The following is a 12,211-nucleotide window of genomic DNA, read 5'->3' on the forward strand; positions in this document are numbered from 1 at the left end:
GGAGTCTCTGGCTTGGCAGCCGGCTGGATGACATTGCATTAGGTGGGGAGTCACGGTGATGGAGATCACGGGAAAGGGACCTGGCCACCCAGGCTCCTCATACTGCTGAGTCTCCAAGTCCCCAGGTGGGAGGGGACCCTGGGGAAATCGGTCCCCACCCCCACTAACCATCTGCTGAGCTGGTTCCCCACTGCCAGTGAGGAAGAGAGGGAATAGAAGACCCCAGACCCCAGGGACGGGGTGAACCCAGGGAAAGCCAGGTGAAGGCAGACACCCACCTCCCACGTGGCCCACATCCCTTCCACTGCCCAGCTCTCCTCCTGAGCCGCTCCCTTCTGCCTGCAGAGCACCCCTTGGGAGGCCGGGAAGCCTGCGGCATGGACACGCTACCCCTCAACGGCAACTTCAACAACAGCTACTCCTTGCGAAGCGGGGATTTCCCTCCCGGGGACGGGGCCCCTGAGCCCCCTCGAGGCCGGAATCTGGCCGACGCCGCTGCCTTCGAGAAGATGATCATCTCGGAGCTGGTGCACAATAACCTGCGGGGGGGCAGCAGCGGAGCCAAGGGCCCTCCACCGCCAGAGCCCCCTGTGCCACCAGTGCCAGGGGGCAGCGGGGAGGAAGAGGCCGGCGGGCCCGGGGGCGCTGACCGGGCAGAGATCGAACTTCTCTACAAGGCCCTGGAGGAGCCACTGCTGCTGCCCCGGGCCCAGTCGGTGCTGTACCAGAGCGATCTGGACGAGTCGGAGAGCTGCACGGCGGAGGATGGAGCCACCAGCCGGCCCCTCTCCTCGCCTCCAGGCCGGGACTCCCTCTACGCCAGTGGGGCCAACCTGCGGGACTCGCCCTCCTACCCGGACAGCAGCCCCGAGGGGCCCAGTGAGGCCCTGCCCCCACCCCCACCCGCACCCCCTGGTCCCCCGGAAATCTACTACACCTCGCGCCCGCCGGCCCTGGTGGCCCGGAACCCCCTGCAGGGCTACTACCAGGTCCGGCGGCCCAGCCACGAGGGCTACCTGGCGGCCCCGGGCCTTGAGGGGCCAGGCCCCGACGGGGACGGGCAGATGCAACTGGTTACCAGTCTCTGAGGGACCTCATGGACCGGGGGCTGGTGGCCCGGGCCAGGGAGGGGCCCCTGGGTGGGGCTCGTGGGAGAGGGAGACGGATGGAGACAGTGGCCGATGGGCCACTCTCTCCAGGCGCCCCTTGGCCGTGGGCCCTCCAGGCCCCTTGGGGGCTGCGCTGTGGGGGCCCGAGGTGCAGGGTTCACAGACAGGGTTTCCCACCAGCCATGTGCACCAGCTCAATTCGGGGGAAGTGCAGTGAGGAGCCAGGAGGCCCCCAGGGGAGTGAGGAAGGAGACATTGGAAGGGTGCAGCCCACCCTTGACTTCCCCCCCCCCCACTTCCTGTTCCCTGGAGGGAAATGAGGATTCTGCTTGCCCTGGGCCAAAGGCCCTGCTGGATGAAGCCTGTCAGCTGCTCCTCTCTTTGCAGCCGAAAGTGCTGCCGGCTGCACCCAGATGGAGCAGCGGGCGCAGGACAGATGGACAGGTTCCTCTGCACTCCAGTTCCCTGCTCCTCGGAGACTGGGGCCGCTGGCCTGGGAGAGCGCCCTCAGGGGGAGAAAGCCCCAGGGCGAGAGGAACGGGTGGTTGTGGCTGGTGGTTTACAGGTGGAACTTTCTTTGAAGCTCCTTCTCTCTGCTCTTCGTCCCTGCTTTCCCCGGCAAGCCTGCCCCCTCAGCCCTCCCTGAGTGCACCCAATGACCCCCTCCCTTGGGGCGACTCCTGATGAAGCACAACTCCCCGCAGGGCCCCCAGCCCACAGGGGTGGCCGGACTTGAGCAGTTCCCAGTCCTGTGGGCTCGGCTATCGGGGGAGCAGATTTTGGGTCTGGAGCTCCCTGGGGAGTGGGTCCTGGGCTTGGATCTTTCCCTAGGGGGCCCTCTTACCCCCCCTCCTCTCTCTTCCTCCTCCTCCTCTTCCCCCATTGCTGTAAATATTTCAATGAAATGGAAAAGAAAAAAAAAAAGACAAAAAAGAAAGAAAGAAAATCTCATCACTTGAAGCCACCAGGAGCCTGCGGCCCGGCCAGCCCGGGGTTTGTCCGGAGCAGAGCTGCGCTGCTGGGCCCTGGCAGCCAGGACTTCTCCATGTACGTGTGCATCCCCCAGCCGGGGTGGGCGGGCCACCAGAGCAGCTTTTTACAATCCAGAGACAACAAAATCTAGAAGCAACATCGAAACAAAGAACCTGGTTCTGTCGCCCCCCCCAATCCTCCCAGTTCCGCGCCTCTCCCTGGCATCAGTCAGCCCTCCTGGGGCGTGTACCTCACTGCCTGCCCCAGGGCTCGGCCCGTCTCCCCTGCCCCTCCCCGTGGCCCGGGGAGGCACCCTCACGCCCAAAGATGCTTCTGCCGAGATGGCTGCGCTGTCCCTTTGAGTTCCTGCTTCTTGTATATTGCTTCTGGGACTGAGGGCCTGGGAAGAAGGGGCTGATTTCCTGCCTAGAGAAGTTGATGGGAAGGAAAATGAGGGCAGCGGTGTTTGCTGGGGGCAGGTAGGACTGGGAAGGAAGGAATGGGAGTGGTGAGGTGGTCTTTCACCAGGTGGGGAGGCTGAAACTGAGAGGTCGCCTTGGCTCCCCTCCACCCTCCCGCAGGAGAGGCAAAGCCAGGTACTAGGGCCTGGCTGGGGTGTCTCCTGAGGACCTCCCCGCCCCCTCTCCAGTCTGCCTCCCTGGCCTTCCCAGCAACCCTCCCCCCCCCTCTTTGGAGGTAGCATAGTCCCACTGCCATAGCCCAGCCTGTCATTGCCATTTCCCCAGGGGTAGCCCTCCACCTTTGCTCTGACCCCTCATCTCTTTTGTCCCTCTTTTCTCACAAGTGCCATGAGTTTTCAAACATCTTCGGGTCTCAGCCTGCTGCTGCCATGAACTTCTTTGGGTTCAGGGGGAGGGACTCTAGGGAGGAACTGGGGAAAGGGGTGGAGGGGTGGCTGGAGGGACCCTTTTTGCTGCTAGAAAGCCCCTCCCTTCTCCTGAGGAGCTGGGGCTGGCTGGTCCCCATCAGTTAGGGGAGAAGGGGCCAGACCAAAGAAGCTGGTTTGTCCCATGCCGGGGGACAGGAGTGGGGAGAAGGTAAGGCTGGGTTCCATCTGTTTTCTGGAAGGGAGGGTTAACCCCTTTGACCAGACCATGGGCAGGTCTGAGCGGAGGGGAAGGAAGGATGGGAACGGTCTCGCCCAGGTGGCTCCGTGAGGAAGGTATGGGGCAGCTCCACCGCTTCCCTTGACTTCATTAGGCCAGAACTCCTCTGTGGGGACTAGAGAGCTGCTGGGAGACGAGGGTAGGTGGAAGGGTGGGCCTGGCCCAGGCATCAGCCAGGCTATAGAGTCAGGCCTTCTCTGGCACCAGCAGAGAGGTCTGGAAGAGCTGGGGGCGGCGGGGGTAGAGGTCCCGGGGACTGGAGGCAAGCAAGGCACCCCGCTTCCTCTTCCCTGCCCAGTCCTTTTCTCTCTCCAGACTCTGACAAGGGGAGAGAGAGGGTGCAGCGGGTCCCGGGGCTCCCACTCCAGGCAGAATCCCCAAGGTGGGCTCCCAGGCCTCAGAGCTATGTGGCAGGGCCCCCTGGTCGGTAGGCCTGGACATGCCGCAGTCCAGCACGAGGCTACCCTGAGCGCCCAGGTGTCCCCCCACCCCCGCCAGACCTGGTGCCTTGATGCCCCCACCCCAGCTGGGACAGTGTAGAGAAGGAAGGGTCTTGGTTTCCTCTCCTACTCCCTTCCTTGGGCTCCTGAATTCATTTGCTTTGAAATCTTGTTAATTATTTTTCTTTGGGTTTGGTGTGTTTTTTTTTTGGGGGGGGGGGTTGATTTTCCTTGCCTTCCTTTCTCTCAGTGTCTCCACCTCTTCCCCTGTGTCTTTCTCACTGTCTCTGTGTTCCTCTTCTCTCACCCTCAGTTTCTCTCTGTCCATTCGGGCCTCCTCCCCTCTTCTCCCATGACCCCAGTCCCTCCTTGGTCTCCTTTTCGATATGCCAAACCAATTTTGGGTCGAGTGCATTTAACGAGAACAAAACAAAAGGCTCATAACAACAAGAACGTTTCAGAAAAAAACAAAAAGTTTAAAAAAAATTGTTGAGTCAAAAATCAATAAAGAAATTAAGATTTCTTGGAATGACAAGAGTGGCATGACTCATTGAGGTGGGGGGCGGCTGGGGGTGTGGTGAGTGAGCGGCTCTTTACAGAGCATCCCTGTGAGGCTGTGACACAGTGAGGAGCCTGCACGGCTGTTCAGAACCCACGGCAGAGGCCTGGTGCGCCAGCCAGCCATGTTCACAGCACTTGGTGGGCTCAAGGGCCTAGCTGGGCAATTCAGGTGCAATTTCTCTCTCAAGCCTCATAAATGCTTTGGGTGGAGGGTGCTTGTGCTCCATGTGACAGGTGGGGAAACAGGCCTACAGCACCTGGATGCACGTCCCAGTCTCTGGGCTAGGCCACCGCGCCACATGGCGTCTCAGCCAAGCCCTTCTCGGCCCGGACATCTGTCCACAGGCTGTTAAGAGCCAAACCCAGGAACCATACGCTGCGCCTTGTGTGATTCCAACTGCCATTCCTGGACTCCCACGTGTTATTGGAGTGGTGCATTTTTGATCGTGACAGCACAGTGGAATGGCACCATGTCTATCTCACTTTCTCAAATACAGCAGCCAGTATTCAGAGAGAGAGGAAAGACCAAACAGTCCTAGAACCTCTCTCTCTGTCCGTCTGCCCTCAACACAGGCATCTGGGGTACCACCCTCTGCCATTCCTCTCCCCAGCTACTCCTCCCCAGTCTCCATGCTGGTTCCCTCTCATCTCCTGACCTCTTAATGTTGACAGGCCCAAGGGTTCGCCTTGGACCTTTACCTACACTCACTCCCTGGAAGATCTCATCCCATTTCATGGTTTTAAATAAAGTTGACCCTTCAGCAACATATCACCACACAGGTCCACTCAGATGAAGATTTTTTTTTTTTTAATAATTATATTGGAAACATTTTTGGAGATTTGCAACAATTGGTAAAAACTCAGGTATAGCCTAGAAATATAAAAAAAATTAAGAAAGGTATATCATGAATGCATAAAATATATATAGATACTATTTTATCATTTATTACTATAAAATGTGGGCTTTCCAGGTGGCTCAGTAGTAAAGAAACCATCTGCCAATGCAGGAGACCCTGGGTCGATCCTTGGGTGGGGAAGATCCCCTGGAGAAGAAAATGGTAACCCACTCCAGTACTCTTGCCTGGGAAACTGCCTGGACAGAGGAGCATGGCGGGCTATAGTCCATGGGGTCACAAAAGAGCTGGACATGATTTAGTGACTAAACAACAATCATAAAATAGATACACATCGATTATAAAAAGTTGAAGTTAAAACTTATCAAAACTTTCGGACTTACAGACCCTACATGGCGCCACTGACCACACAAGGCTCCCATAAAGCAATCGTTGCTGCTGCTTCATTACCAATGAGTGAAGCATTATACCTGTAAATAAAAATGAATTTCTTTTTCACAGTTATCTAATTTCATTTCTGATGTCCACTGTTAGGAATATGTGTAACATCTACAGTGTTTTTTTCTTTTTTATCATATAAGAAAACACTGATGTAGGTACTGAGAGACAATTCATCTTGTAGACAGATAAGGTAAACTTATGGTATTGATAACTATAGTACTGTAAATGTATTTTCTCTTCCTTATTATTTTCTTAATAGTTTCTTTTCTATAGCTTATTTTACTTTAAGAATACAGGATATAATACATATAACATACAAAATATGTATTAATTTACTTTATGTTATTGGTAAGGCTTCCAGTCAACAGTAGGCTATTAGTAGTTAAGTTCTGGGGGAGACAAAAGTTATACATGGAGGGACTTCTTTGGCAGTCCAGTGGTTAAGACTCTGTGTTTCCACTGCAGGGGACTCAGGTTCAACCCCTGGTTGGGGAACATGCTGTGTAGTGCAGTCAGAAAAAAGAAAAGTTACATATGGATTTTTGATTGCACCAGGGTCAGCACCCCAAACTCCTGCATTGCTCAAGGTCAGCTGTACCATCTATTCTACTGATGACTTCCAAATGTAGAGCTCCAGCCTGAACTTCCATCTCGAGCTCTAGATTCATTTACATCTAATGAACCACTCCACATCTTCCCCCGGGTGTCCGGTAAGATCTCAAATGTAATGTGGCCTGAAGCCAGCTACACACACAGACACACAGACCTGCTCCAGTTCCTCCTAATGTAACGTGGCCTGAAGCCAGCTATACACACACACACACACACACACACACACACACACACACACCTGCTCCAGTCCCTCCTACCAGCCAGCTTCACACACACACACACACACCTGCTCCAGTCCCTACCAGCCAGCTACACACACACACACACACACACACACACACACACACACACACCTGCTCCAGTCCCTCCTACCAGCCAGCTACACACACACACACACACACACACACACACACCCTGCTCCAGTCCCTCCTACCAGCTTCACCTTGGGTAACAGCAAGTCTACCCTGAGATTCAAGATAAGACCCTTGGAGCCTCCCTTGAACTCACTAGCTGTCTCATACCCCACGTCTAATCTGAAGCAGATGCAGTGGTGGCTCTAACTTTAAAATACCCAATTAACTAGTTCTTACTACCTTGGTTCAAGCCCCCACTGTCTCTCATCAGGACCATGGTTAACAGTCCACAAACTAGCTCCCTTGTCCCTCTTCAGGCTTTTCTCAACACAGAAACCAAAGTGATCTCAATAAGCATACTTTTGTCCCTCCTCAGCTTAAAGCCCGGAAGGCCTCCTCCTGGCCCAGACAAAAGAGCCAGGACAACAAAATGGCCCACAGGCTCTCCAGCATCAGATCTCATCCCCATGGCTCTCCTCCTTCCCTCCACTCCAGTCACACTGGGGTCCTCACCATCCACGAACACACAGGCACTCTCCTGTCTGCCTCAGGACCTTTGCACCGGCTGTTCCTACGGTTCACATATTCTCCTGGCAGGGCATATGAAAATCAGAGCTTCCCACCAGGCCTTACCAGGCTACTCCATTTAAATGGCAATTGCTGCTCCAGAATTTCCCAACCCCTGTCTTGCTTTGTCTCCCATCTCACAAACTAACTTTTTTGCTTGTTTATTGTCTGCCTCCCAAACTAGAATATAATGCACAAGTCACGTCCAATTCTTTGCGACCCCAAGGACTATACAGTCCATGGAATTCTCCAGGCCAGAATACTGGAGTTGGTAGTCTTTCTCTTCTCCAGGGATCTTCCCAAACCAGGGAAGATTGCAGGCGGATTCTTTACCAGCTGAGCCACAAGATAAGCCCAAGAATATAATGCATAAGGGTCTTTTTCTTTCCACTGCTGTTTCCTACTGTCTAGCACAGTGTCTGACACACTGTAGGTGATCAATGAATATTTGTTAAAAGACATAAAGCTGAACTGAGCATCAGACACAGAGTAGGCCTGAGATGAGTTAAAACCCTTCCCTCAGCAGCTCTCAGCTCCCACACACTGTTCTGTGTGATGCTGATGTTAGTTCAGCAAGGTCCTGAAACCTAAGTTCAACAGTTTAGCTAATGCCCAACGATATCCTACGCTGATGAGGAACTAGTTCTACTGGACTTACTGAAAGATGCTCTGTGAGCAAATTCGGGAGATTTAAGCATAGTTAAACTTAACTGTATATGATTCTGACCTCACGCTCTTTGAGATTTAATCCTGGCATGAGATGAGATTCTACAACAAGGCCAGTTCTTCCTCCTTGCTGCCCTTTACTCTCCCAGCACTGCACACACGACTCCTTCCTCCGCACACACAGCGAGGCCTGCTGTGCCTGACAACCTGTGAGCCTCAGGGCTTGTCAGGCATCCGTCCACACTGGGGGCAACCATATGCACATGCCCAGGAACAATAACACTTATGTTGAGACTCCTTTCAAAGCTCTTTGCTACATTTCATCTTAATTATCATAACATGTTATTATCCCCACATATCAGATGAGGAAACTGAAGTTAAGAAAGATTAAATGACTTACTCAAGTAAGATTACTAAGCAATTCAAAGTGCCCACACCCTGTAGATACCTTACGTATACTGTCCAATTTAATCCTTCCAACCACCCAACGAGACAGGTTTTACTTAGTTCCATTTTACACCTACAGAAGCTGAAACACACTGACATTCACCTGGCTGAGAGAAAGTTGGACCAGGCCTCCATCTTGGTCTTCTGACCTCAGGGGCTGCATCTAGGGTTGTCTGCACTCAGCTGCAGTTTCCCAGCACCGCCCCCCACTTTCTGCCAAGCCTACTAGGCACACACTAAGGGGGGCTGACTATATGGGCTCCCCACATCAGAGGAATGCCCACAAACTGTGCCACACCCTCATGGTCCCTACATAGCTAGTATGTTAGAGGACTATCCAGAGTGGACTCATGTGAGTTAAGCTAGAGGGAAGGCCCTGATGCAGAGCAATGGAGGATTCTCTCAGATACCCAAAGGACTGAAAGCACTGGAGCCTCTGCTGTTGAGAAAACCTATCTCCCACGAACTCTTGGGAAGATCTAGAGGTGCTAGGCTGAGGCTACCCCTTTATCCCCACAATATCCTCAAGCTTATTCTTTTTTTAAAATTTATTTCGTAATTGAAGGATAAATGCTTTACAGAATTTTGTTTTCTGTCAAACCTCAACATGAATCAGCCATGTGTGTGTGTTAGTCGCTCAGTCATGTCTGACTCTTTGCAACCCCATAGACTGTAGCCTGCAGGCTTCTCTGTCCATGGGATTCTCTAGGCAAGAATACTGCAGTGGATTGCCGTTCCCTTCTCCAGAGGATCTTCCCGACCCAGAGATCGAACCCTGGTCTCCTGCATTGCAGGCACTCTTTACTATTTGAGCTATAGGCAATCAGCCATAGGTATACATACGTCCCCTCCCTCTTGAACCTCCCTCCCATGCTCCCCCTCTAGGTTGATATAGAGCCCCTGTTTGAGTTCCCTGAGATACATTATTCTTTTTTCTTATTTTTGGCTGCACTGGGTCTTCGTTACTGCACATGGGCCTTCTCTAGTTGTGGTGAGCGGGGGCTGCGCTCGAGCTGCGATACACAGGATTTCTCGTGGCTTCTATTGCGGAGCATGGGCTCTAGAGCACATGGGCTTCAGCAGTTGCAGTGCCTGGGCTTAGCTGCCCTGTGGCATGTGGAATCTTCCTGGACCAGATACTAAACCTGTGTCCTGTGCATTGGCAGATGGGTTCCTAACACCAGGGTCACCAGAGAAGTCCCTCCTCAGGCTTATTCTGCTCCTCTCTCACCTTTTCAAACATCTCAGTCATGGCAACAAGCTGCGATGACAGGACCCGCTCCACCTGTATCCCTTCCTAGGTCACTGGACCGCTCCTTGATGAAAACCCTTGTAACCACGTCTCTTCCATCTGTCCTGCCCCACTGTTTTCCACCACCCAGCTTCTCACAACTGAAGCCCTCATTTTAAGCCAACCAGTCCTCTCCTGGGAATTGATCCTAAGGAAACACCCATGTGCATGAAGACTGCAACAAGAAGGTTCACTGCAACAAGGCTTCTAAGAGTGAAACGCTAGATAATCTAAAATTTCAGCACAGAGAACTGTTATGTGAATAATGCACATCCATTTGCGGCCACTCAAAATGATAATGTGGAAGAACACTAAATGACGTGAAAATATATTCATAACAATCCTAAGGATAAAAACCTATATATAAAAACAAGGTAAAGTATGACTTTACTTTTGTTGTGATGGCATGTAGATACAAACAGTGTGTATATACAAACATGAAACTGTATGTGTGTGTATAAATATAAAATATATGCAGAATATAAAGCTAAACATCAGAATATTAACAGGGGTAACTATAACTTTCTTGAAACTCTGCATTTTAAAAATTGTTTGCATTACACATATATTACTTTTGCAACAGGAAAAAGTATTTGTGTGTCCTACTTTCTATGGAGGAACAAAGGCCAAGGATAACCAACACAGATGGAAGAAGAAAGAACAAGGTGGGGAATTAGCCTTGCCAAGACTGGTTATAGTGTGTTAATATTTCACACAATGGGGTGTTGGCAGGGGAAGAGACAAAAAGTCTGAGGGAAGAGACCTGTAGCTAGATGGAAACTTGCTCTAGGCAGAGATTACAAATCACTAGGAGAAAGGATGGGAGAAGGCGATGGCAGCCCATTCCAGTACTCTTGCCTGGAAAATCCTGTGGAAGGAGGAGCCTTGGTGGGCTGCAGTCCATGGGGCTGCGACTAGTCGGACACAACTGAGGGACTTCACTTTCACTTTTCACTTTCATGCATTGGAGAAGGAAATGACAACCCACTCCAGTATTCTTGCCTGGAGAATCTCAGGGACGGCGGAGCCTGGTGGCCTGCCGTCTATGGGGTCGCACAGAGTTGGACACGACTGAAGCGACTCAGCAGCAGCAGCAGCAGGAAAAGGATGGATTAATCCAGAGGATCTGACATTTTCTGGTCTTGAGCTCCCTTCACTCTTTTAAAAACTTATCTTAAAAATAATGGTAGGGAGGGGGTTGTCTGGGAGGAGCACAGAGGATTTTATAATGAATATGTCACACATTTGTTGAAGTCCACAGAATGTACACCAAGGGTGAACCTTTCTGTAAGTTGTGGATTTTAGGTGATAATGATGTGTCGGTATAGGTTCATCAATTGTAACAAATTCACCACTTCAGTGGTGGATGTTAACAGTAGGGGATACTATGCATGCGCGAGGCAGAAGCGGATGTGAGAACTCTGTCATGAACCTAAAACTGCTCTAAAAAATTAATTTTAAAAAAATTAACGAGGACCCTAATGAGCTGTTCTTTATAGGACTAGAGGTTATATCTATTTATATTTACTAAATTGGAAATTAAAACTGAGAAAAATTTAAAATATTTAAATTAGGTAATAAATCTTTTAAATGTTAAAATAACCTATTTTATTAAAAATAACTGTATATTTTTAAAAAACAGGTAGTGAAAAGAATGGCATTGTTTTACATTTTTGTAAAGCTCCTACCTTCTAGCATAATGAAAGAGCTGGATTCTCACATAGGTTTCTGCAATCAACCTGTTGCACTATGCTGTCTTGGTTGAAGTATATGAAGAAAAGCCAGCCTAACAAAGACATATAGTTGGAAAAGGGAGGAGTGTTATAGACTTTTCAACTAATTTGGGATATTTTACTTGGTTACTATACCAAAACTCAACAAGTGGTGGTGTATTTAGTTACAATGTAGAGTATGAAACTGTATCAATAAACTTTTCTTACTGTTACACTGGAACTCATTGGTCTATTTTACAAATTTTGACCTTATATGACTGATTTTATAACATCATGCATTGGTCTTTAGGAAAACATTAATATGCTGAGTTATTATATTTCACTATATAGTATTTTTTTTAATGTATGTTAATTGTATCACCACTGATCTCATCAGGAAACCCTTCAAATATTGAAAAGTTGGGGACTTCCCTGGTGCTCCAAATAGAGAGCCTGGGTTCAATCTCTGGTCAGGGAACTAGATCCCACATGCCGCAACTAAAGATCCTATATGCCACAATGAAGACTGAATATCCCACGTGCCCCAACTAAGACCCAGAGCAGCCATATATATATATGTTATCAGGCTCGCGGTGATGAATAAAAGCTTCCCAAATGTCTGTTTTGCTTCAAAGCTCAAATATTATCACTGACAACACACTGTCAATGTTCCTCCTAGAGACAACTCACTTCATTCATTTCTGAGAAAATACATGGCCAATATCCTAATCTGAATAGTTAATAATTAGTGATTATTCAGTAAAAATGGTGTTCATGAAAAAGGTAGGCTGTTCCACCTCCACTGACACTGGGCAAGTGCATTACCTCCTTACCGTCATTCTCCAGCATGCAACAGAAGTGCGCTCCGCAAATGTCCCATTTCCCCACCCAGAATATTAGGAAGACCTGCTGTAGGGCTAAGCTTTAACACAATTACTACTTTCACTGCTCCTTCAAGGACATTCTTCAGTGAAATTGTTTCAGCACTGAGCGTGTGTGAGGTGGTGAGGAATACAATGACGACCACGACATGATGCATAATACAGTGACCCTGCACGG

At 50.2% G+C, this 12,211-nt stretch overlaps 1 protein-coding gene across 6 annotated transcripts in view; it reads left to right on the forward strand.

Annotated features, from left to right (window-relative positions):
* Positions 1–4,177, forward strand: part of ADGRL1 (adhesion G protein-coupled receptor L1) — a 49,829-nt gene extending 45,652 nt beyond the window's left edge. For all 6 annotated transcript variants that reach the window (XM_018051187.1, XM_018051189.1, XM_018051190.1 and 3 more), the window contains one exon: positions 346–4,177. In XM_018051187.1, the coding sequence (XP_017906676.1) occupies positions 346–1,088 (743 nt within the window). In that variant the 3' untranslated portion in view covers positions 1,089–4,177. The remainder of the gene's footprint in view (positions 1–345) is intronic.

The sequence above is a fragment of the Capra hircus genome, chromosome 7, assembly GCF_001704415.2.
Source record: "Capra hircus breed San Clemente chromosome 7, ASM170441v1, whole genome shotgun sequence".
NCBI classification, from domain to species: Eukaryota; Metazoa; Chordata; class Mammalia; order Artiodactyla; family Bovidae; genus Capra; species Capra hircus.